Source organism: Fringilla coelebs, assembly GCF_963513975.1.
Source record: "Fringilla coelebs genome assembly, chromosome: Z".
Lineage (NCBI taxonomy): Eukaryota > Metazoa > Chordata > Aves > Passeriformes > Fringillidae > Fringilla > Fringilla coelebs.
The window spans coordinates 1,449,710-1,476,327 of NC_140031.1; the positions used below are offsets into that span (position 1 = coordinate 1,449,710).

The 26,618-nt window shown below is 40.8% G+C and overlaps 1 protein-coding gene across 3 annotated transcripts in view; it reads left to right on the top strand.

Annotated features, from left to right (window-relative positions):
* Positions 1-26,618, top strand: part of DYM (dymeclin) — a 210,978-nt gene that overhangs the window by 88,561 nt on the left and 95,799 nt on the right. For all 3 annotated transcript variants that reach the window (XM_084224957.1, XM_084224955.1, XM_084224956.1), the window contains exons 12-13: positions 6,237-6,350; positions 7,626-7,720. In XM_084224957.1, coding sequence (XP_084081083.1) covers positions 6,237-6,350; positions 7,626-7,720 — 209 coding nt within the window. The remainder of the gene's footprint in view (positions 1-6,236; positions 6,351-7,625; positions 7,721-26,618) is intronic.

Consider the following 26,618-nt stretch of genomic DNA (forward strand, 5'->3'; position numbering starts at 1 on the left):
TCATTCCTGCCTCAGTCTTCTTCCCCTATCACTCTTCATTCATTTTAGAGGCTTTACACAATAAATAAATTCAATAAGTCTTTCAATAAATTCCTTACTGGATGAGTAAAAGTGGAAGATTTCCCTAAAATTCCTTAATGAGGATCCAGCTGTGGAATGAAAACATAAATCAAGTTTTCTTGTCCAGTTTATCCTGCCTTTCAGCTAACCCTGCCAACAGAGTTGTAGTGTTCATTGCAATGTGGGTATTGGTTTACTACTTGTATCTTAATAAAAAGACAAACTTCACCTTGTTTCTTTTACCCTGTACTGATCTTTTTTTCAGTTGTGCCTTTGCTGCTGCCATTTTCTTTACATTTTTTTTTAATTTTATGTCACATGTGCAGTAACTGCTTCTTTTCCTCTGTGGTTGTGTTTTCCTTCTCTGTAGTGCCTGGTTCCATTTGTTAGTAGTGCTGTGAGTCCAGAGTTTTGCTGGATTTGGTTCTTAGGTGGATAATGAGAGGTGGCTGTGAGGTGCTGCAGGCCTGTCTGTGTGAGCTTCTCCTACACATTCCTACAGATCCCAAGGAGGGAAATAAGTGTAAGGGAAAAAAAGTTTCAAAGTCGTACTTATAAATCCATTCCCCTCACCCTTGTCTTTGACTTAATTAAATTGATGTTTTCAGGTATGAATGAGCAAGTTACTGTTCAAAAACTCTAGTATTAAGTATGAAATTAATCTCATACTTGCTTAGGTATTGATTCCACATTGTCTCCTACAGCCTAAGAGGGTATTAAAGGTCTGCAAAATGATGGGAGTCAGAAAATCTGTGTGGGCTTTTCTGTAAAAATATAAGCATCTAGCATCAGTTTCATAAACCTCATGTATGCAAATACATACCAGATTTTAGCAGTTACAGCAGAATTTTTTTATTCTCTCCATCACCTGGGTAAAAGTTGAAGAAAAAAAGATGTGCTGTATTTTAGATCAACCTGTTTTTCTCTCTGCTGTATCCTGTGTACTGTTCTTATAAGAACCACGACTGTACAGTTCATTTATGGGCTATTTTCCTTTGTGGCATTTAACCCACATTTATTTAGTGATTTTTATGATTAATTTTAGTGAGCAAAGTTTTATAAATCTGGTAATTGTACCAGCTGGTAAGGAGCTACTGAAACCACAGAAACTCTTTTTGACTGCCATAGGATGCTGAAACATTTTTTATTTAAAATGAATGTGGTTTTAACTGCCTGGAAAATATGATCCAAATCATAGGTCCTGTCCCTGCAATTCGTTTAGTACAGTTGGGTCACTGTAACCACACAGAACTCAATTTATTTCACTAATAATAACAATAATTATAATAGCAGAGTAAACAAGTAAATGTAAGAATTCCCCAGAGGGACAAGTATTGGTGATCTTTTGTCTCTGATTTATGAAATTCTAAATAAAATTACATCAGACATCAAAATAGCATCATAAGGTATTTTATGTAGCAGTAACCTTATTGTCCTACTGTAGCACTTTATGCTGTAGTAAATGGTGAAACACTGTAAATCACGATTTAACTGTGTTTATTTTTAGTGTATTAAAAAATATCTCATGAGTAAAGTTGTGGGGAACTGAGAATCTCACTTCTTGGTATATGTGGAATTGAGCTCCTGCTCTTTGCATCTTTGCAGTTCGTGCTCCCTAAGTTGGAACTATCCAAGAGCCTGGTATTCAAAAAAAAAAAAAATCAATCAAAGCATTTTAATTTATTTTAAAATTATTCTTGCAAGACTACACCAGGAAGTAAGATTTTTCTTTTTTTAACTTTTTAAATGTTAACTTGCAAACCAGTGAGATTGGTCAGTGGGGGCACTGGTTCCAGGTCTAAAGGATTTTGAAATTTAAGATATTTTCATGCTTCATGCTGCTAAAACCCAGAATCGATGGTGGTGATTGCTGCTGTTGTTTTTGAAATGGCCATTTCAGCTCAGGTTGCTTTCCCCAGTGTAGAGGAGAGCTAACAGGTTCTGGTATGTAACTTTATAACTATGAATTTATATATATATTTTTAAGATTAGTGTACTATTTCAAGGAATACTTCTCTCAGTAACTATCTTTTTTCCCAGGTTGGTGTTTTCAGAGTTTCAGGGGAGGTTTCACTGAAGGTTTCTGGGGTGAGACTGGAGCATTAACATGCCTTTGTCCATGCTTTCAGCTGTCAATGTATTACTTAATGAGCCCTGGTAACTTCTTATTTTGCATTAGGAATCTGAAATTTGGCAGGTGGCCTTTGTGCCAGGGCTCTGCTGCTGATAATATGGCTAAATGTGACCAAATTATCAGTCTCCGGGCATGGGGAGCAGTCTGTTTCCATCTGTGCAGCAGGGATGCAGCCGGAGGTGGCCTGACGTCTGTGGAAACTGAATATTCTCATTTTGCTGCTCCCAGAGCCATCTGGGCTGTGTGCATCCTCCTGTGCCCAGGGATCACGTTATCAGCTGAGATAGGCAGGGACAAGCTGCAGCTTGTGCAAGTGCAGCTCCCGTGGTACAGGGCTGTGCTCCTAGGGATGTTTTTGCTGCTGCTTGGCAGGGGTTGAAACCATACAGAACCCTTTGGCTTGAAAAAGCTCTTCAAGGCCATCAAGTCCAAGCAATCCCCCAGCACTGCCAAGGCCACCAATGACTCAAGTCCCCAAATGCCATCTCCACATGTTCAGGAAAATGTGTAAGAATGGGAGCCCTGATGTGACAGCAGTTGGGAGAAATTTGAAACAGGCTGGGATTGGCTGTGCATAGAACATAAAGATGGTGCAGTAGGGAAGAGGGACAAGAGTTAAACAAGAAGTAGGTAGGATTTTGGGATGCTGAGAAGAGAGATGAATAAAGAGGCAGGATAGGAACAGTGACAAAAAGCTGAGGAAGGTGAAGTCAGGCTTCTTTTTGATGAGAGACTGGGATGGACAGAGTAGGACAAAGGAGAGTAGTTTCACCCTGACAGAAGGCAGGATTAGATGGGATATTGGGAAGAAATTCTTCCCTGTGAAGGTGGTGAGGCCCTGGCACTGGTTCCCCAGAGCAGCTGTGGCTGCCCCTGCATCCCTGTAAGTGTCCAAGGCCAGGTTGGATGGGGCTTGAAGTACTCTGGAATAGTGGAAGGTGGGTTGAGCTGTAAAGTCCCTTCTAACTCAATCCATTCCATAGTTCTGTGATGATAAGGTGTGGGTGGGGGGAGTTGAAGCAGGTAAAAGAAGGAGCTGAGGAGGAATGGGGTCTGGGAGGGCAAGGAGGTGGGAATAAGCTACAGGGAGGGAAAACTGGAAGGGTGATGGCTTCTATATACAACAGAGATCCATGGTGGATGAGAAAGATATGTCTGGAGGTGTTGGAGGGCCCAAGGTACTACTTGAGACTACTTAACTTTTCCCAGTCCCATTCCTCTTGTCCCACTGGGACACCCTGTGGGAGAGAGGACATGATGGAGTCTGCTCTCAGTTCCAGCATAGAGTGAATCATTAACTTCAACTTTGGTTGGTGAAGTGCAGGGATGTGCCTCACAAAATAGAGGCAAGGAGAGTGGGAGGAAGCATAGAGATTGTTTTATTTGTGGGAAGAGGTTGCTTTGCTATTTCACTCATAAATCAGAGACTAGAAAAATTAACTTATTCGAAATTTAATTAGTTAAGTTGATGTTTTTCTGGCCAGAATAAGTGTATTTTGTCTGGGGGGGGGGGGGGGGGGGGGGGTGGAATCAAACCCAAACTCTTGGGTATCATTTCAGAGCAAATTGAGTGAAATTATTTCTTCAATAATCATCAGGAAATACATCCCTTTATGTACTATTGGTTTCAATTTACATTGTGTTTCATGTCAAAACAAGTAGTATTTTATACTACCCATTTTCATCTCTATATTTTTTAAAAAGTCTGTTACATTTTCAAGAAGCATTTAAAAGTCAGGAAATTAAATGTGCAACCACAACTTATCCCTGCTATATTTATGTATTACTGAGAGTAACCATTATTTAATGATCATGTACTGTATTCTTCATATAACAATATGTTTTTCTTCTGGAAGGTTTCAGTGCTGAGCTTCAGATATTTGAGCTTGAGATATTTGCTTGAGGTATTTGTTGAAGGGGTTAATTTATTTCTTTATATAAAATCTTCTCTTGAGAACAGGTATATTCACATCGTCATAAATAGGCTGTTATTAAGAAATTATAATTAAGGCAACCAGGATGGATGCCTACACTTACGATAGCGTTTTGCATTTGTGAAGTAACCCGTGAACTTGCTGTATCTTACCATATGTTTATGCTTAGCAGCCTTGGGATGATCAAGTTCTCCACTAGCAGAGTATCTTCTTGAAGTGAAGTTCATACGTGCGATTCATTAATTACTTACACTAACAGCTTTTAAAATTTTCAGTTGCCTTTTTTTGTGAAAATATGTGTGGATTTTGCTTTGTCTTTCCGGCATTTCCTGAAATCATCAATGTTGTTCATCCCAGCTAGTTGTCCTTGTTTACTGAAACTCCGTGGATGACTTGTTTTCATTTATACCATCATCACTTTGTCTTAAAATAGTATTAGTAACTTGCTATAACCAGAAATTATATTGGTTTCCACATCCACTCATCGCCTGCTATTTGTGGAAACCTTTCTTGTAGTGATTTCATGTTTCCTATTCATTCCTCAGCCTTGACCATTCTCCTCTTAAATACCTCTCAAGTCTTTCTGTCTTCCCCTTATACTGATTTTTTGATCCTTTTAGCAAAAGGTGTTTACTACACCTCAGTTTGTACCTGGGGATGTTTTGTCACCCTCGCCATAAATTAGTGTTTTCCCCATCTATAGGCTACAGTCACTGGCTTCATTTTAGCTTCCTTGTGGGAAATAGGAAGGCGCTGACAAAGAGCCAGGTACTGGGCAGCATGTGATAGTGGAGATGCTTTTAAAAAATTAGTTTTAAATTTATTTCAAGGATCTGGATTTTATTTCATCTCTTCATATAAAATAAAAAGTTATTTTCATATTTAAGCTTACCAATAAATATGAATCATAATAAGGATGCTATTTCAAATGTGTGTTGTACTGTGAAAGAGCTTCCAGAGGTGCAGACTCACAGAATGGTTTGGGTTGGAAGAAACCTTAAAAGTTCATCATGGGGTTCCACCCCCTGCCATGGGCAGGGACACCTTCCTCTATCCCAGGCTGCTCCCAGCCCTGTCCAGCCTGGCCTTGGACACTTCCAGGGATCCAGGGGCAGCCACAGCTGCTCTGGGCACCCTGGGCCAGGGCCTGCCCACCCTCCCAGCCAGCAATTCCTCATTCCCAATATCCCATCTGTCCCTGCCCTCTGGCCCTGGAAAGCCATTCCCTGTGTCTTGTCTCTCCAGTCCCTCTGCAGCTCTCCTGCAGTCTCTCTTCTCTCTCTGAAGTTACACAGGGCAATAGCTTTGTGTGCAGTAGTCCTTGTTAAAAATATTTATGTTTTGACTGAGAATAACCCTGAATTTATAGAGAATCTTTTCCATGTTTTTAGGACAGTTCCTGTTGAGTCATTTCTACCAGTCCTTCAAGGCGGGGTGTTGGGTACATGTGTTTCCTCCATGTAGGTTGGCTGGCTACAAGAGTGGATTGATTCTCCTTCTGCAATAAACTTGGAAATGGTGATTAACTTCATCCACCCTAATAGTGGAGGGCAGTGAAAGACACGAAGCTCTTACTCTAGCTGATGACTTTCTCTTAGTATTAGGGGAAGAAATTTCATACTTTTAATGGAAAAGCCTTCAGTGTGAAGCCAACACACTGTTGATCTGCCCCTGACCTTCAGTGCTCTTGCCCATCAGTCAGAGCTCCTGTGTGCTGCCTCTTGCTGAGCCAGTGATGAGGGAAAATGGCAAGGCTTTGGCAGAATTATTCAGGTGTGTTGGGTGTAAATGGAGACTTCATAAAGTGTCAAGGGTAAAGATGAGTATGTAAGTGTGGTGGCACAGGGCATAGAAAGTAGCAAAGTGCCAAATGTAATCATCTTTCTACACTCGCTGTGTTTCCATATGACTTAAAGATGATGAGATCTACAAGGTGATAATGCTGCAGAGGTCTGACTTTTTTTTTTGTTAATTTTGTTCTAATTATGCTTTGGAGTACAAACTAATTTTCATGTCCTAAAGAATTTGAGACTCCAGACAGTTTCCTATGCTCTTATTCAGACCTAGGTGCTGAAGAGCCTTTTTCTTTTAATTTTTTCTTTTTGCAGATACTGAAAAACATTACTTGGTATGCTGAACGTGTCCTAACAGAGATCTCACTTGGGAGTCTTCTGATACTGGTTGTGATAAGAACCATCCAGTACAACATGACACGGACAAGGGTAAGAGTTGTGTTGAGCACTTGTGAATTCCTAACCTCAGCAGCTTGAATTCAATTTCAAACAGAGGGTGGGATTTTATTAATTCTATTGCAACCAGTTGGCATCTGGTTTTGCAGGAAGGAAGAAAATAGCTCAGCTGTGTTAACTGTTTGTGAACTTGAAACACAATTTCTGTCTTGTCTTCCATTTCTTTGCGTATGCTTCTCTAAAGACCTTCATTCAGGCATCAAGCCCGTCTTCAGTTGAGAAGAAAGAGTTCCTTAGTTTCATGAGAAGAAGTGATTCCTTATAGGCTATTTATCTCTCTGAATGACTTAAAAGTGGGAATTTCAGGTCTATTTATTGTTAGTTTTTTAGGAAGTGTGACAGGGACTAGACCACAAGACCTCTTTGAGCTCTGGAAAAGCAAAACTGCTTTAACTTCAGAGCCTTATAGCCTAGATTGATTTTGTGCATTTTTCAATGCACAATAGTTTTTTTACCTTTTTGCAAACACAAACATAGTATCATGCACTTCTGAATATTTTCAACAGTTAAAGGCACAGAATATTTTACATTAAACAGTAGCCAAAACATTAAATATATTTTAAACTGCAAAAACTAAGGATGTTACTTTTATGATAAAAAGAATTGGAAGGAATGAGAACAAATTTGGCATATATTCGTAGTATTTAGAATCTGTTATGTTATGTAAATGAATATTTTAGACTTGAATAGGGAAATTAATCCCCTTTGGATTGGATAAGTGGACAAGTTTCATTCTGTGAGAACCTTTGACTTTGAAAGGGCCATCAGATAAATGCTTATCTGGCCAAATGGTTTCGGGGATGCTGAAATGGGGACCAGTGCTCTGAAGTAAGGTATGGTTGTAGTTGTGGGATATATGGAAAGGTGTGAAAGAGTCAAGAGGAAGACAAGTTATGAAGTAGGAAGTTTTAGCATAAGACTACAAAAGGGAGAGAGCAAAAGGTAGAGAGGAGGAAAATGTCTTTGTGTATATGTTACGGCTGTGGTGCAACTGTAAATGAACATTGAAAGACAAATACATACCTATACATATATGTATGTATACACTCTGAAATTTGTATGGAATCACTCTTTTATAAGCCTTATATTTTAAGAACACATGTTCGAACATCACCGAGTATATATGCTTTGCATTTCTTCCTGTGCTTTAAAAACAACGTATATTACTCCTGCCAGAAGTGTCAGTGAGTATCCAACCAACAGTTTGATGTGTTGGGGTTTTTTTATCTTTCCTCTTCTTTCTGACAGGACAAATACCTTCACACAAATTGTCTGGCAGCCTTAGCAAATATGTCGGCACAGTTCCGCTCGCTTCATCAGTATGCTGCTCAGAGGATCATCAGGTAAATATAAAGACTCTGCTGGAAAATCATCTCTAATGAAACTCTGGAATAGAGAAGCTTGAATTTTGTATGCCTTACTAGTACAGAAACATTAATTTTATATGCCTTAGTAGATACCAATGAACTAAACAGCAGAAATGGTAACTGAGTAACTAAATAATCCCAGAAGAAATCTTACTTGCTCTATATTTGAACCTGCTCTGAATGGACAGTAAAAATACTAGTTTCTCTGTCTGAGAAACTTCTGCCTTTCGATTTTTTTAATGGAACAGCTCAATACCTGCCTTCAAAACAGAAGATTTTCAGGGCTTTGTTTGAATTGCAAATTCAGTCATGTATTCATTATTATAAAAATGCACTGAGTGGTGGTTCTCAAGTGCTACACAGCATGGATGCTCTACTTATTTCTCCCTACATATTTGGCAAAAGGTCTATTTTTAAAATCAGACGTAATTAAATGATCATTTTGTGACAATACCCTGCAAATATGGGCAATAAAGCCTAAATCTATGCTTTCCAAATGATTAAGTTTATTATCCTGTATAGTAGTCAATAGTCAATATCTGTTCTGCTTGTTAAACAAGGCCAGAACTTTGAAGAAGCAGATATTGAAGTTGGTCCTTCCTATTGTGTTTTTGTGCTGCAGAGCACATTGTAAAGGCAGATAACCCTGCGCCAGGCATCCTTCTCATCTTGGCAGCCAGCCCTGCTCCACGCTCCAAGGGAAACTAGGAAGGTCCTTTTTAATGTGATCTGGAAGAAATTGTTACAGGGCTTGTCAGGTACAGACTGCGTGCCAAAAATAATAATTGTGTACCTGTACACTTTGTCAAGGACTGGGTTAACATGACATACAGCTTGTTCTTAAGGATTTAATTCTCTCCAAGACACTTCTCCTTTGAAAATGGTTGGTGGTATAAGTAGGACAGGTTACCAGTGAATCCATTGTGTTGTTTCCTTTCACCTGCCTTACACTTGCCCTCTTTTCATACCCTTGGCAGAAGTAAAGAGGGTTCACCGTTTGAAATGGAGCTATTTTCCCCTTACTTGCCGCAGACATTGTCTTAAATATTTGCTGTGCTTATTTCTCAAATCATAGACTTGAGGTCTGAGTTTTCCAAGCCTTTGAAATGTTCTGAAATCAGAGATCCTGGTGTGGTGTGAGATACAATTTTCTGACTCAAAAACTTGGTCTGGTTCTTACTGTGATAATTCATTTGCCACTTCAGAGCTTGTTCCTAGAATTCTGGGTTCTGATTTTGTTCTGTTTATTCTATGGCTGTTTCTGCAGCCCAAAGTGACATGTGTTCTTCTGGGTATATTAGGGGCAGGAAGCAGTTACTTGCTAGTCTCGAGACCCAGGAATTTCTCTTTCACTCGTTTCATGCAGCTTTTGATCAGGATCCTCTAATGTTTGCAGCCTTATTCATAATGTCTCTCAACCTAAATAGTTACAGCATTAACACTGCTGCTTGATTTTTAGCTGTGGTATTCTTATTGGAGGTGGACAGACTTTTTCTGCTGCTTGACTGATGGGTGCAGAAAGAAGGCAAAGGATTGAATTGCAGAAAACAGGGAAAGGAAATTCTGTCAGAGTGTAAGATCATCGAGTCCAGCTGTTGTAGTCCTCATCCCTGGAGGTGTTTAAAAGCTATGAGGCACTTGGGAACGTGGGTCACTGATGGCCTTGGGCAGTGCTGAGGGAATGGTTGGACTCAATGGTCTTTGAGAGCTTTTCCAACTTAAATGGTTCTATAGTTCTATTCTATGATTCTATAAATTAGTCTGAGATTTCAGTGCATTTGGAGAATTGTATGTTAGTTATGTTTGTCCGACATAAGACAGAAGAGAGAAAGATGCTAGCTATAGCAGCCATTTGGTGCTGGCAGAATTGGAGCTGTATTGTTCTGCCTGGAAGTAATGTAAGGGTTGGTAGAGAAAATGGTCATACTCATCAGCTGAAGAAGCAAAACAAAGGCAGTAAGAGCTCTATTATGTATACTATGACATTCTTAAGTAGTCCAAAGGCATTCCATGCTGTTGCTTTTAAGCTTCTGTCTTATTGTAGCCAGGCACTCCATATTATTATAAGTGGAAATTGTAATGAAAGAGGTGACTTTAGATTTGAAACAGAACCAGTAAAAACAAGAGGAGTATTAGGGGAAGAGGATATTATTCTAGAGTTAGAAAACTGTACGTCTGGACAGTAGGGGAAAATGACCACCAAGACTGGAATTTAATTTGTCGCTGTGATCATGATTGCTTGTAAATCAAAAGACATAACTTTAAAAATGTATTAAAATCTGTTGTAAAGTGTCCTGTGGGACTAGGACATGGGCAGGCTGGAAGGAAGAGCCAGTTCCAGGAGCAGCCTGTCTCCTGTTAGAGTTTACTGCATATTCTTCTCGGAAACTTTACAGCTCTGGGTTCCTTGGCAGGTTTAATCACAATGGAGGGAGTATTTTAACCTGATTTTCTCTCAAAATACACTAGATTTGCTATGAAGTTTCAGTTACCAAGAAAAGCAGTACAAATACATGTATTTCTTAAGGGGCTGGTATTTAAGTCATATATGGTTCCTCCTTTTTCTACCTTAGGAAGTCTGTTATCCACAATTACTAAATTTTGCCAGCAGTGATGGACCCAGCTTTGTTCCATGATGCCAAAGCAGAATATATATATATATTTATCCTCCTATTCTGCTTCACCATCAGAGTACAAGCATCTTAATCAGAAAGCATTTTCTAAGAAGGAAAAACAAAATAGTACTTTATAGTACATGAAGTATTTCAGGGTATAGGTTTCTAAATTAAGTAGCTCTGAAACATTTAAAATCTGCTTAGCAATACAACTGAATAGACAGTCATAATTTAAACCTCACCAGATGCTCTAATGACTCCTTCCTTAATGTGAGAATTAATTCCATTTCCATGCAGGCTTTTTCCTAATCCTATTCTGAGCAGAGACAGCCAATTGTTTTAAATTCTGAAGACTATTTTCTGTGAAAGAATGAGCTGGGAATATTCAATGTAGTGAACTTAAGAGCTCAGTAAAATACAACTCCATAATGTGGGGTAATTTGTATCACGTTCCAGCAAAGCATGAAAATTGTGTGATTTGTGTAAATCTATCACAAGCAGCTGCTGGAAGTTAAAAATAGAAGTAATAGATGTTTCCTAGTAAGATCCAGGGTTCACTTAGTATTGGATATCCTCTGTTGTAGATTGCCCTGACTTTGAAATCCTTGCCTTTTCTGATCCCTGGGCCATTCACTAAAGAGTTGGACTCCATGATCCTTGTGGGTCCCTTCTAGCGCAGAATATTCTGAGATTCTCTATGCACTGCTACCATGGGTTTGTGTTTAATTACTCAGAGCTTTTTATCAGCAGATTGCTGAGTGCTGTACTGCACTGCACTGTGGAGTGCTGCTGTTTGTAATATCTTAAAATTATATTTAACTGTACCTGCATAGTAGTGCAGGTATTCAGTTTGTCACTTAACACTGCAAGTCAGTTGGCATTAATTCCTTTTACCTATTTGCAACAGCTTTCCTTCATGATATCTCTTTTTTCTGCAGCTTGCCTGACTGCTGTAGTATATGTAACACTTGGAGGGTCTTCCTCAGATTGTCTGTGTTCTGGCATCTCCTCTCCATGTCATTCTAATAAAATTAGTGGCAATAAGAGGGCTGATAACTTCAGGCAAATGTTTTTCCTGTAGCTTCATGCTGTGGAATGTTTGCTGTTTCCTAAGCAGGCATATGCCACTAGAGGTTGCCATGTACCTCACTAATTAGATGTGGACTTTTAACATCAAATGACTTCGTGGGGCTATAAACACCATCCAGTTTTCCTTTTTTACTGCATAACCACTACAGCTGCTCATGTGCAGGGCTATGTGAGACACTAAGAATTCTGTTGGTTGCACTTGTGTTGATTTCTTTTGTAGTCACAGAGGTTTCAGTGAGATTCAGGGAATGAATGAGGAAGGAGGTTGTGTAAATTCTGATGCTGGTAGGAGTCTAATGGAATTAGAGAAGAATGTGTGCTTTAAAGGGGTACAGATCAGAGACCTCTGTAACTTGTGCATGCTGTGGGATGCAGTAGGTTGTACTTTGAGTGTCATCACAGCCCTGCTGTACCTACTTGGAGAGCAAAGTTGGAGGCCTATGTACCAGTTGTAAACATTGTTATTTCTTTTTTTAAATAGGTTGTGTGTGGTGTCCTTAAACATCAGTGCTTGTAAAGTCTGACTGCATTGCTGTAGTTCCTCACATCTGAGAGGAGAATGAAGCCCTGAATTCCCTTTTTACTCTTCAGTAAAAAAAAGTCTTCATCTTTTTGTAGGGTTGATTATGTTTCTTAAGCTACTGTAAAAATTGCTATCCTTGATGATACATACTGCTGTATTTGAGAAGTTTCAGCTCCCCCACCAAACTATTTACTTGCTTTATGGTTTTCTATGTTAGTAATTTAATTTCTTTGCTATGGTTTCCTCTTAAAGAAGTCTGATGGGATTTTCCTGAAAAAAAATGTTTATGACTGTTGTTTAGGAAAAAGAGTACAGGATGTTACTTTAAACAGTGCTTTTCAAGCCCTGTTTATGCTGAACAGAAAATTGTCTTTAAGCTGTAATGTGTGAGTTTCTACAGGAACAATGAATTGCTACTGCAATGTATTTCATACAATCCCAGAATAGTTTCAGTGGGAATGGACCCTATAAAGCCCGTCTTTTTCCACCTTCCATTCCATGGACAGGGACACCTTCCACTAGACTGGGTTGCTTGAAACCCTGTCCACTGTTTTACTTAAAGGAACTGATTTTTTAAATTTTTCCTTATACCCAAAACAACCCTGCCCTCTGGCCCTGGGAAGCCATTCCCTGGCTGCTGTCCCTCCCTGCCTTGTGCCCAGTCCCTGTGCAGCTCTCCTGGAGCCCCTTGAGGCCCTGGCAGGGGCTCTGAGGTGTCCCTGGAGCCTTCTCTTGTGCAGGTGAGCAGCCCCAGCTGTGCCAGGCTGGCTCCAGAGCACAGGGGCTCCAGCCCTGGCAGCATCTCCGTGCCCTCCTCTGCACTGGCTCCAGCAGCTCCAAGTCCTTGTGCTGTTGGAGCCAGGGCTGGGGCAGCTCTGCAGGTGGGGTCTCAGCTGAGCCCAGGGGCACAGGGGCAGAATCCCCCCTGCCCTGCTGCCCACGCTGGGACCAGCCCAGGGCAGGGGGGTTCAGGCTGGGGCAGGTCCAGCTCTCACCCACAGCACCCCCAGGTCCTTCTCCCAGGGCTGCTCTTGATCCATTCTCTGCTCAGGCAAATTTGTGTGAATCATTGTGTTTCAACTAAGGAGATAAATACTTACAGAGCAGCAAGACCTGTGATCTGACCCATGTATTAGAGGCCACATTGAACTGAAAAATCTGAAATTGTCAGTGTGTGAATGTGATGAAATTAAAATTTGCCAATTGCTTAGTAATATCATTTAGCAGTGCCAATAATGAGATGGAATTGCTGGCTCAAAATTCTCTAGGCTGCTCACATAGGAAGATAAACAAATTTGTCTCCCACACAACTTTAGACTCTGAGCTTTCTGTTTTTCCTGCTTTTTTTTTCTTTGATGTCCACAGTGCTTTTGGGAAGCTCTTTAGCAGAGAGCTTCCTCTACCATTGGAGATTAACAATGGGATAGTTTGAGCAGAGGACTAGTGAGATGGAGTTCATGAAATCAAAGGTGTATGTTCTGGGGAAATACTTGGAAGCATTATCCAGATTGCTGCATGAATGCTTCAAACTTGATTGCTTTCTAATTTAATTCTCATTTGTAAATGTGGGTATAGAGCAGAAGTGTTTCTTCTTATACAGGAGTTGTGATTTTTAAATTATGAGATTTGAGCTAAGTTGGCATTTTAGACTTCAACTGAGATGTCTAAATTAAGCAAATAGAATTAGGTGAATAGAGTATGCAGTAATTTTGTTAAACTCATCGTTTGGCATCTTTCTTACAGCAGGGAAATGAGTGGGGTTAAATAAGAGCAGATTTTCAGATTAAAAACTTCCTAGAATTGTTTCAGATTTGGGAGTTGAAGTCCTTTGACACTAGGAAACCTTATTTTGAAAGGCTCTTTAATTCCAGGAATGTCAGCTTTCAGTAATCAAAAAGCAAGATAATGCTAGTAAGATGTTCAGTGACTGATTTATAACCTATACATTTTTTAACAAGTAACATGAAAAATGATTCCACCTCCTCTGTTGCTTCTCTGTTGGTACTGTTGGAACGTGGGGTTTATGTTGCTTAGAGCTGCACAGCTCTGGGGATGGTTTGAAACACACAGCTTTGTATCACACCATGGACACCCGGAGCCTGGGCTTGGGTAGGCTGTAATGGTACTGTAGGAATGATCAGTAGGCAAGGGTTTTACAACCTGGGTTCAAATCTTCCTCTCTAATTGGGCCATTAAATTAAATCTCAGTTTACTGATCTTTTAATCATACCAGGGAAGTGTTCACAATGGCAGGCCCTAGAGAAAAGGACTGCTCCTGCTCCCACGGCAGCAGACATTGAGAGACTTCACAGGTTAAATTATAACATAATAAACTATGAAGCTGCCTGGAATTAGTGCCCTGTGGCCAGAGCTTTTAAATACTGAACCCTTTAAGCATCAGCTCTGTACTGCTCAATCATGAACCCTCTGAGCATCAGCTTTCCTATTCCTTTTTTAGCCAAAAGAAAAGAAGAAAGGAAGGAATTTAGGGTAATGAACAGTTTCACTAAAGCAGTAAAATATGCCTCTGCAAATAACGTGAGGGGAATAGTCAAAAATCCCTGGTTTCTGATAGTGAAACTCAAGTACCTCCAGTCTGAGCTATTCAAAAATAAAAGATAATTTTTTGTCCTCTTTTGAATCACATATGGGTTGTGCTAGAAAGAAATTATTTCAATGATAGTTATCAAAACAGTATGACTATCTTCCTTCTAAATTTTCTAAATGTGATTTTTAACCTCAGGCTTATGTTAATTTCACTGTCAGTACAGGAAGCCCCACAGCCCTACTCTCCAATTCCATGCTTTAGGGGAACCTGTTGATAGAAGCAGTGGCTTTTAGTAATTCCTGTACGTGATTATTTCCATGCAGACCTCATGTCGCTGAGGTAAACAGGCAGAGCATTTCTGTGGATATGGCTTCAGGTTATTTATTTGCAACTTGACCAGCTTGTTTAATTTTCTGTGTTTGGTTTAAAGCAGTAGCTGATGACCTGCTCATCCCAACAAACTTACATTGCCTTATGATAGTTGGACTGGTGAATTTGTTACTTTGAAAAATATGTATTGATTTTTCTCTCCATCCTTCACCTGGGTGGTATTTACCATGTGCTGTAAGATACAGGTTCTGGCAATAAATTCTCTTCAGAGTGGAAGGCTGGAGGACTGACTGGTTGACTTTGCCTCAGAAATACGAATTAAAATCCTCAAATGCTTCTTAACTTTGAAATAGTTTCTAACATTTTCTCAGAAAAGAAAACATTTATTGTCTAGCCTGGATATAAAATGGCTTCTCTCTGCCAGAGGGCAGGGTTACATGGAATATTAGGAAGAAATTCCTGGCTGTGAGGGTGGGGAGGCCCTGGCACAGGGTGCCTAGAGAGGCTGTGGTTCCTTCTGGGTCCCTGAAGCGCTCAGGGTCAGGCTGAATAAGGCTTTAAGAGGCATGGGATAGTAGAAGGTGTCCCTGCCCATGGTAGGGGGATGGAACAAGATGATCTTGAAAATCCCTTACAACACAAGCCATTCTATGTTTCTATGTTAAAATTATACTCTGTTTATGAGAAACTGCTTTATAATGAGAATTTTTTTGACACCTATGTAGTACAGCAAAAGTGTTAATCCCATTTTTATTAAGCATTCCAAGTAGAGTGAAAACTAATGTCTTCTCAGAAAAAGGACCTTCATGATATTCTCATGCGCAGGCTTTTGGAAGAGGACACTGTGGAAATGGAGCATCAGGCAACTTCAAGCCCCTGAGCCTGAGCTTTGCTTTTCGCCTGTGGGCTGCCAGTAGCCAAGGCTGTGTGTGCAGTGGGACACCTGGAGACACTTTTTGAGCCACCTGGTGAAACCGTGGGCAGCTTTGCCTTCTCTTCCTTGAGCTGTCCACAGGCACAGGCTCCCTACTTTGTGTGCAGTGTTTTTTATACCCCTCATTCTCTGCTCTATCACTGTTACTCCTCAAACCCACAGAGGCTTGAATCCCTGGGGTGCCTTTTATTGGTCGACAGAAGCGATTTTTAAACATCTCAATGGTGTTAAATAAAAGAAACATATGCTGGCCTTATTAGTAGCTTGTTGACCTAGATTAGCTGTGGGGAAGCTTATAAGCTGATCAGCCATTCCAAAATTGGGAGGTGTCATTGCAATTAGTTGGAAAGGCTCTGACAGAAGGGAAGACAACAATTGTTCTGACAAGGGAAAAGAGAATATTAGTAGCAAATGGGCTCTTGCTGGCATGACTTAGGGATGTAAATAGAATGAGTTAATTTTTTAAGAGGAAAGAAGCATCCTTTGTTACTAAGAATTGAGTGTATTTGTGGTCAAATGTACTAAAATGCTGCTTTAACTATGTCAATAGGAAGAGCAGTACCCCATGTGTACGCGCCTGTTTTTGCCTGGGTGTAACATATGGAGGTGAGGTTTTAGGCTGATATCAGCTGTTTCCAACATGGAAATATCATTGAACTTGGTTTAAGCCTGGTTGAACCTGCTGGGGATTCTGAGTGGGCATCTGATGGGACAGTAATACCCTTGTCCCCCATCTGGCATGGGCAGTTGAGTGCCCCACATGCCATTGGAAGTGTTTGCAGCCCAGGACCCCCAGCTCACAGGTCATGGAGGCTCCCCAGATGGACAGATTGGATCAGTGTGAGCTATGGAGGCATAGTGGGGGAGCAGTTGCTTCTCTCTGTGTCAGGGTTTTCTCACATGGACCAGAGCAGTTAAACTATCTTACCGTCTGCTCTGCAGTTAATGGCAACAGGACTCCTTAAAAATGACAGTTTGATTGCTGATTTGCCTTTAAAAGGTATCTAGTATCCAAACATGCACCACTCTGAAAGCTCAACTTTGTACAAGGTAGTTTGCTCTTCCATGGACCATTTTTGTGTCTCTGCTGACTTATAGGCAATAACCAGCCAGATAATTCTGTCATTTTTGGGGGGCAAGGCACTACTACAGCTCATTTGTCTTCCACCATCCCAGAAAATCATGTGGTATTTCAGAGTTTTACAAACTGCAAGTCACTGCCTGGCAGACGATTCAAATCAGCATAGAATTGAGGTATGTTGAAGCATTGAACCCTGTTTCAGGGCATCCAGAGCATCACACGTGTCACACAGAGCTGGAGCTAGGAGGGAGAAGGCCCCATTGTGACACCTTTAATTATTATGAGTGGCCCTTTCATCATTACGAGTGTCCCTTTCATCATTACTGTGCCACATAAGCTCTTTGGAAACTCTATAATTGATGGAGTGTTGAAATTGGGGAAATAAACTGTTCTGTTTTGGTGTAACATTGAAACTATTGATCTTGTAAATCTCTTCTTATAGAGAAGAAGAAATATCTGGGGAAACCTGTAGGGAAATAACTATTTTTGCAATAGACTTCCAGTGTTGTTTTGCAGATGAATTTGCAGAGTAGACTGAGGCTGTTCTGAGTTGTGTCACTTAAGTTTTCTGCATGTTTAATGCTACAGGAAGCAAAAATGAGAAATCAAGTAGGATTATTCCAGTCCTGCTAATGCAATTTTGATTTCTTTTAGCTGGAAAAAAATTTAAGGCCACTGAAAGATTTGCTGCGTTGTGTCCCATTGTATTTTTTGGGATTTGGATGTCTAATGTGGGGATCATAGAATGGTTGAATCAGAAGGGATCTGAGAGATAGCAAGATGTGATCTTTATAGATTTTGTGTTATAAAAAAACTGTTTCAAACCAATAAGTTGTCCTGCATAAGATTTTTCTGAGATTTAAAAAACCAAGGGAATTCTGGTAGTCTTTTAGAAACTATTATTTGCCATTCTAGTAGAATCCTAGAAACTGCAGTCTTGTCTTCTCGGTTTGTTTTGAATGGAACATATTTATGGGGCAGTGTTCCTTAACAGAAATAGAGGTGACTCAAGATAATGACTTGCTTGAACCTGTAATTTATCCTCAGTTGCAGGGTATTTGGCTCATTAGTGCTTTATTCTGATACAACATGTACTCTTTCCTGTTTAGAAATTTTCCCTTTAGAAAAAGCCATGCACTGTAATCTGAAGAAATGAGTAATGAACTTTTAAGGATTTATCTGACAAACTGAAATGGTTCTAAGTAAACATTAGTATGGAACAAAAATGTAGCCAGAAATATAGCATTAATTATATTTTTTCTCCTTGTCAGGCTGCTGCTTATTTCACATTTTAACTGATATCATTATATACGTCTAGTATTTTTCCAGCTCTGCAATGCAGTGAACTAGTGTCCCTCTCCACTTGTGTGAAGTCAGGATAGGTATGAGTGGCTGCAGGGAGGGAAACAGGGCTCTGTAATACCCAACTGACCTGTGTCAGTGCCCTCCAAATGCCTCCTTCCTTTCCACCACACATGGAAATTTTCAGTTCTTTCAGACCCCACACTTCAGTGAGGATTTTTAAATAGGCTTTCTAATGAATTTTGGGAATAGAAAATAACAATCTATGAAATTTCTGACTCTCCTACTACCATGTATTTTCACTGGCATTTTTGTGGCTCTCAAAGACAATATTGCACATTTAATCATCTGACATTTGTAAATGGAGGGTGAAACTATAGGTACAGGCAAAAGAGTCGGGATTTAACAACTTTAATGTGCAGCAGGTCTTTATAACCATTGAATGACTCAGTCCATTTAATGGTAATGGCCTTCAGCAAGTTTAGGAAATAACAGGCTTTTAGGTAAAGCTAGGTGCACTTTGTTTTGTAATGAATAAACAAATCTACTATCAAGTTTTGTAGAGGCATGCTCCTGTGACTCAATTGTGTGCTGAGGTCTGGATGGATGGATGGGTGGATGATGGATGGATGGATGGATGGATGGATGGATGGATGGTGGATGGATGGATGATGGATGGATGGATGGATGGATGGATGGATGGATGGATGGATGGATGGATAGATGATGGATGATGGATGGATGGATGGATGGATGGATGGATGGATGGATGGATGGATGGATGGGTGAGGGAGGGAGGGACGGATGGATGGACGGATGGATGATGGATGGTGGGTGGGTGGGTGGATGGATGGATGGATGATGGATGGATGATGGATGGATGGATGGATGGATGGATGGATGGATGGATGGATGGATGAATGGATGGATGGGGGATGATGGATGGATGGATGGATGGATGGATGGATGGATGATGGATGGATGGATGGATGATGGATGGATGGATGGATGGATGGGGGATGGATGGATGGATGGATGGATGGATGGATGGATGGATGGATGGTGGGTGGGTGGGTGGATGGATGGATGGATGGATGGATGGATGGATGGATGAGGGATGGATGGATGGATGATGGGTGGGTGGGGCAGTGGGGCTCAGACACTGCTGCCCTTGTGTGCCGTGCCCTCTGTTGCCGCTGTCTCCTAATGCAGGTTTTTCCAGGTTCAGGCAGATGGAGATGCAAATGCCTGTGTTAATGAGGGTGTCGTAGCATCCCTGTAATCCCACGCAGAGCCTGTGAATTATCACAAGTGTCTAGCCAAAGGATAAAAGCACAGGAGGTTTCCAAAACAACATTCCCATAGTAGCATCTCTTAAGCTGCCGGCGATATGTGCCTTCCAAGTAACCAGTGCATCTGGGTGATTAAAGCCTTCGCCTTTGTCTGAAACATCAGAACTGAATAGACACTTCCTCTGAGCTCTTTTAGATCTTTTTTGCTTATGGGTCATCAGTTATTTCTGTCTGCTTTTAATATATAAATCCTTTTGTTCTTTCTGATAGAACTTCATCTGTACAGAAGCAATTTGGCCTTTCTGTAGAAGAATCTCATATATTTCTCATTTTGTTTTCAGTCTATCAGACATCTCCAGAACTTGTTTGGCTTTCATTTCCTTGCCCTCCCTCACTATAAATACTTTCACGCATAAAGATAATACTCCTCTCATAAGGCTTTCGTGTACATTTGGCCAGTACTGTGACAGAGTGCTGCTTCAGGGCATGGGAACTTACATCTGTGACACATTATCACAAATAATCGCTTCTTAAGCATTTAAATAATTTTCATCCTTTTCTATGTTGTTATGGCACCTTTAACCCCATGGTGACCCCTCACCGCCAAACTGCTGTTTTGCAGTAATGTAATTTAAAATCCTGTCATCACTTTATGATGTAAGATATAAATTTAGGGATACTTGCATCTGAAAAGAAGGCCTGCAGGAATGAAGTATTTTTAGAAATCTATGAGAATGTTACTTAGAAGAGGACATTAGCTGGGGATCAGGGAAGAAGGAAAGTGTCAGCAGTGGAAAAGGATCAAGTCAGTCTTACTTGAGAACTGGTCCACAGGACCTGGTAAAACACATCCAAGAGTGCCATGTGTGTTGATTTGTGCCCGTACAAGACCACTGTGTTGGATCACATCTGGAAAACTGCATCCAGGTTTTGGGCCTCTAGACATAGCTGAGGGACTGCCAGACTGGAGGGAGTCCTGTGGAAGGCCACATGATGGCTGGGAGCTGGTATGGGAAGGTGGACTGAGGGCACTGGGCTTGATTAGCCTGGAGGAGAGAAGGCTTTGGGGTAAGGCTACGATAGGGGGGGTCACAGAAAGGATGAGCAGCATTCCCATGTGTATGAGAAGGCTGCTGAGAAGATGGAGTCAGGCTCTTTGTACAGAAGGGTGTGGCAGAAAGATGAGAGAATGGTCAGGAGGTTCCAGGCTGAGGGGAAAATGCATTTTTTCATGGTCATGGCAGAATTAGCACAGCAGTACAGGGAAGTTGTAGGTTCTCTCCCCCAGAGGCTTCTGAAACAACCAGATAAACCTCTGTTCAGGTGTGCATACAGTTTTAACCCTGCTCTGAGCAGAAGGTTGGGCTAGAGACCCCCTAAGGTCTTTTTCATCTTAATTGTGACTCTAATGTAAGAATAACAATTCAAAAAATACTTAAACTGTATAAAAAATGAGGAATTTCTTCAGCAGTTTAACTGTGCTAACACCATAGTGGCAGAAATTCGCCCTGAAGAAGCCCAGAACATCTTTCCATGAACATGGGCATGGCGATCTTTCAAAGTATTCTTGGTACTGAAAAACAAATAGATAATTAGATTTCTGCTGTGGTTCATCAGTACCATAGTTCATCATGTCATCAGTGGCAGTGTACTAAACACAAATGAAAAGTTCAATCCAAAATTCTTTTTTGCATGATGTACATGATGTATTTTACTGTTCAAAGAATCACAGAATCCTAGACTGGCCCATGGTAGGAAGGGATTGTCAAAATCATCTCATTCCAACCCTCCTGCCTTGGGCAGAGGCACCTTCCATTAGACCATATTGCTCCAAGCCCTGTCCAATCTGGCCTTGATATAGGCAGAGATATTATTTTCCTTTCAGCTCTTTGTGCCTTATGAAATAACATTAATTGGTGACATATCAGGCAGAACAGAAGTCAATTCTCATGGAGTGGATGATCTAATAAGTTGTTGTTATCATATATTTGGTGTTTGAGTACAGAATGTATTTTGCTTGGGTTTGTCATTGGGAACAGAGGAGCAGTGACTAATAGGACTTCCTAGAACTCAAATAATCAAACATGAACAGTAATGCATGTTGTGACGTTCTGCCCACGTGTACAGAGGTAGTTCAGTGTGTTGATTAACATGTGCTAGTTTAATTAGCTTATACTTTCATTTATTTTTCTTTTAAAGACTTTCATATTGACTTTCCTGTAGAGTCGTGTTGTAACATAACTGCCTTTTGAAAATACAGTGATTAAGTTTTCAAGCTCAGGGAAAGATGATATTTGCTGTGCATTTTTTAAATTCTGCCACAGAAACAATATGACCTAAATATTTAATCAGGCTTAGTAGAATTGGCTTTTTTTATTGCTGCAGATTAATCTAGTTTCTCTGAGCTAATACACATGGCATGTATGTCTTCAAGACCTTTCTTTTTCTCAATAACGTTAAAGATTTATAGCTCTCATAAAATAAAATGTGCCAAGAGGAAGATTATGAGTTACGATTACTTAAACTGGGAATTTTTCTTTTGAATCCTGTATATGCTGTTTCAGCCTAGGTTGTATTTGTAGAGGGGTTAGTGAACACTGGTTTTATACCACTTTTCTATACTCTGCCCAGCTTGCTTCCTTTCTGTGTCGTTAAGATGTTGGCCTGGTGCTGTTTACATTTTTGCCTTTGCCTATTTTAAAATAACAGTTGATTTCACTAGAGGAAATATCAGTTTTCTAGTTTAAACAAATAAGTGGCTTTGCATGTTTTGCTTAGTGCTGTTGTCTTGTTCAAGTCTTAAATTTTGAATGAAAAAAATTGAATGTAAACGTATAATGAATTTCTGCAGTTCTTGTTTTCAAAGTCTTATTTTTGCTAGACATTTCGTCTGTGGCTGTAGCCTTATGTTCACTTCTTGAATTAAAGTGGAGTTTTAGTTAAATATTGGAAGTGATATGATCACCTAAACCAAAATAATTTCAGTGGCCAATTAGGATGTTTAAATTTTTGGAGAAACTTTGGAAGAATCTTCAACAAAGTCTTACTTATTTGTTGGTTTTGACTATCTGCTGGTTTCACACAAGTTGCTTGGAGGGCTTTCACATGATCAAGGGGGTAACTAAAGCTGCGGGAAATTGTGACATCCTCTGTGCCATGGCATACCCAGAGAGAAAACCGCATCCTGGCGTGCATCACGCACAGCAAAAAAAGTTGGTCAAGGGAGGGGATTTTCCCCCGTTGCTCAGCGTTGTTGCAGTGCCATTTTGGGCACGGTGTGCAGTTCTGGACACACCATCTGAGAAAGATGTGAAGGTCGTTGGATGCTTCCAGAGAAGGGCAACAAAGCTGGTGAAATGGCTGGAAGGAATGTCCTGTGAGGAGCAGCTGAAGAGTCTGGCCTGGCCTAGTTTGGAGAGAAGGAGGCTGAGGCACAACCTCCATTGCTCCCTGCAGCAGCTTCCTGAGGAAGGGGGTCACCTTTTCTCCCTGGGATTTAGTGATAGGATGGGTGGGAATGGTTCAAAACTGCCCAGGAGAGGTTCAGACTAGACATTAGGAAGCATTTTTTTACTGAGAGGTTGGTCAAACCCTGGAACAGCCTTCCTAGAGAGGTCCATCATGGAATCCCAGAATGGTTTGGCTTGGGAGGGACCTTTAGTTTTGTATTATTCCAACCCCCTGCCATGGGCAGGGACACCTTCCATTGTCCCAGGTTGCTCCAAGCCCTCTCCAACCTGGCCTTGTGCACTTCCAGGGATCCAGGGTCAGGCACAGCTGCTCTGGGTACCCTGTGCTAATGCTTTACCATGGTTGAACTTGGTCATCCCTGAACTGGTCAGGCAGTTGGACTAGAAAGTTGTAGGTTCCTACTGAAAATATTCTCTTCACTTCTCTTCACTTCCCTCTGGCTCTTCGCATCAAACTCCCATATGTTTTAAAGTGTGTCTTTGATGCTCTCGTTTAACTCCTGTCATCAGAATACCTTTACTGACTGGGGTAAGAAAAAGCAAATAAAACTTTTCTTTGCGTTCATCAAATCTGCACATAATTGCAAATAAATGTAGATATGCTGGGTTAATTTTTGTATGTGTAGAAATTGCATGTTTCCCGTACATGTGCCTGGGTTTCAGGCAGTGAACAGTGAGTACAGTAGAGAGTCTCAGCCTTCATTTTAACTACTTCTGGTTCAGACAAATTTAAAAAGCTCTCAGGCAGAGGACCAGAGCTCCAGGATTACAGAAGACTGGGGTAAATGGGTGAGAGTATTCTCACAGCAGTCAGATGAAGGAATTCACCTCTTGATGAGATCAGGCTGCTCTTGCAGGGTGGCAGAGGAAAGAACAGCTCAAAAGGTGGGGAAACTTAAAAGGAGGATCAATTATCCGTTTGAGCAAATTAACTTTTTTTTCCTTTTTCTAGGAGTCTGATATGGCTGACTAATGTGGTTTATTTGAGTTTTTTTCCTTTTAGTTTTTTTTTCCTTTTCTCTTTTTCTCTTTTGTCAGCCAATACTGCAGCTTCCTCCCTCCCCTCTCTATATCAGCTGCTGGGCAAGATTAGGCAGTGCCATGATCAGAGAAGGACCCACTAAGGGGCGTCAGAAACATGAGAGGAAAAAATTCTCAGGTAGCAGGTAGTTTACAGGCTTCTTCACCGATGTCAGGTTCTCTGTGCTGTCTCTTACAGTATCAAATTACTTTAGGTATATTTTTACTCCAAAATTCACATTCTTAAGGGTTAGCAAGTGAGCTTTTATGGTGGTTTTGGTGTTTTGTTTAATTTTTGTCTCTTTTTATTCTCCATCCTCAGTAAAGAAAATGAAAAACAAACAAGAAACCTATAAAAATACCTATGAGATTAAATCCTTGGAGCCTTCTAAATGCTGCTTTTTGCCTTTATAAAGATTGAATTTGGTGCTTTGCCATGATTCCTGTCAGTTTTGAGCATCTTCTGTTATCTTAAAGATGTTGGTGGGTTTCCATGTTTGTATTTCCATTCAGCTGATATTCTGCAGTCACAGAGGGTCCCAGCTGATCCAGTATGAGAAATGGGGAGGTACCAGACAGAAAGGATCCTGGCACTTTAGTCTCCAAAATACTGATGCTGACCTCTGTTGCTTTGGATCTGAAAGTTCTGAGTTTTGTGGCTTTCATGGCTGTTAAAATAACTTCAGTAACTTGAAGTTTTGATGGAGAATACGGAATTTTGTTCATAATTTAAACTTCTGTTGCACATCATTGTGTATTTTGTGTAGTGAGAAGGCAAGAGAGGAGTTTTATTTTTTTCATTACCATAAATAGAGTGATAGTTTACTGTTATATATGAATAGTTACCTTTTTTGATTGGGATAACTCAAGTTTGCCCAGATTTACCTGACAGAGTTTTGTAACAAGGCACTCTAGCTTTAAGCTTTTAGAAATGGACACTATCTTGTTGTCATATCAGAATTCAAAATGTTGATCAGATGACTTTCTATTTGAGGGGATTACAGTCTTTTGAACTGGAATTTTAGTTCAGTGTGGGTTACAGTTTTGTTTTCCAGGTTAACAGGATATCTGAATAGCACACATGCACGCGCACACACACACACCTGAAATCAAGTGTGATTGTCTTTATTTTTTGCAGTAGTGTTTTTCAAAAATTTCAGTACTGCCTTGTAGTTGAAGATCACCTTTTGCTATAAAGTAAAAGAAATGTTCCCCATAAAACATGCAGAAAACAAAAATTTCAGTAACATGTAAAAGTAGGTGTAGCTGGAAACCTCATTTCTGGTGGATCAAGTAACCTTATTTCAAACTCACAAGCAGTCAGTGAAAATTGATGTCAATGTCTCTTAATGTACATGGTCTTAAAGGAACTCTGTTTTTAAGCCTTGATTTTATTCTGATTTACTTCAGAGGATTTAATAACAGAAATGCTTGGTCTTCAATTTGATGTTAAGTTCTTCCGGTCAAAGTGGCTATGAACAGTCATGGAGTAACAGGATTGCATTGCTCTTGATATGAGTTTAATATCAAACGTTTCAGCAGACAAGTCCAGCTTTGAAAATAGGAATGGTCTGTGGAGGTCAGTGCTGCTGACACTCTCACCTTGGGTGTGTCTCCAGAACCTCTGGGTGATATTTTGGCAAAACTTCTCCTCCTCCACCACATGCTGTCAGCTCACCCCACTGGTCAGTTAAGCCTGAATATGGTGGTGGTGATTATGGGATCAAGTCTTGTTCTTCCCATTTATGGAGAATGATGACAGGGGTCAAAGATAGTTGCTATCACTTTCTCTGTGGAGCCAGCCTCGCAGGGGTGGGGGTGTTCACGTGCACAAGAGAAGGCTCCAGGGAGAGCTCAGGGGGACTGAGGACAAGGCATGGAGGGACAGCAACCAGGGAATGGCTTCCCAGGGCCAGAGGGCAGGGACAGATGGGATATTGGGAATGAGGAATTGCTGGCTGGGAGGGTGGGCAGGCCCTGGCCCAGGGTGCCCAGAGCAGCTGTGGCTGTCCCTGGATCCCTGGCAGTGTCCAAGGCCAGGCTGGACAGGGCTTGGAGCAGCCTGGGACGGTGGAAGGGGTCCCTGCCCATGGCAGGGGGTGGGAATTTAAGGTGGATGAGCAGGTGTATGAGCTTTAAGGTCCCTTCCGACCCAAACCATGGTGGGATTCTACAATGGAAGACCTGTTCAATGTCTTGATAAATCTAACAAGATTGAATAGCTGGAAGGAGGTTTTCTAGTAAGAGGCCTAGTTAAATATAGTAAATGGTAACAGTGGACTTAGAACCATTTAAATCTTCAAAGCATCACAATTCTAAATTATGCTCTTTATTTCTGTTTTGTAAAAAAATATGTGGCCTCTCCAGGTAGCTGGAAGGGCAGGCTTATGGGTTGAGGGTTTTCTTTAGTATGGGACCCTGTAAATCCTTTATCTTGTCCATCCCTGGCCTATGGAGTGAATAGAATAGCCAGCCTTGCTCACAGCATGCTGTGGTCAGGAAAGCAGAAAAGGCAGGAAAGCTTAGGAAATGGCATCCTTGAAGCTTCTTCATCTCCTGACAATTATCATGTCTGCAAATGAAGTGCCAAAAGGGATCTCTTCTTAAACTTCCAGAGCAAAGATAGGACTGATGTAATCAAGCAGTGAGTGCTGTTTAAAGCAAAGCAGA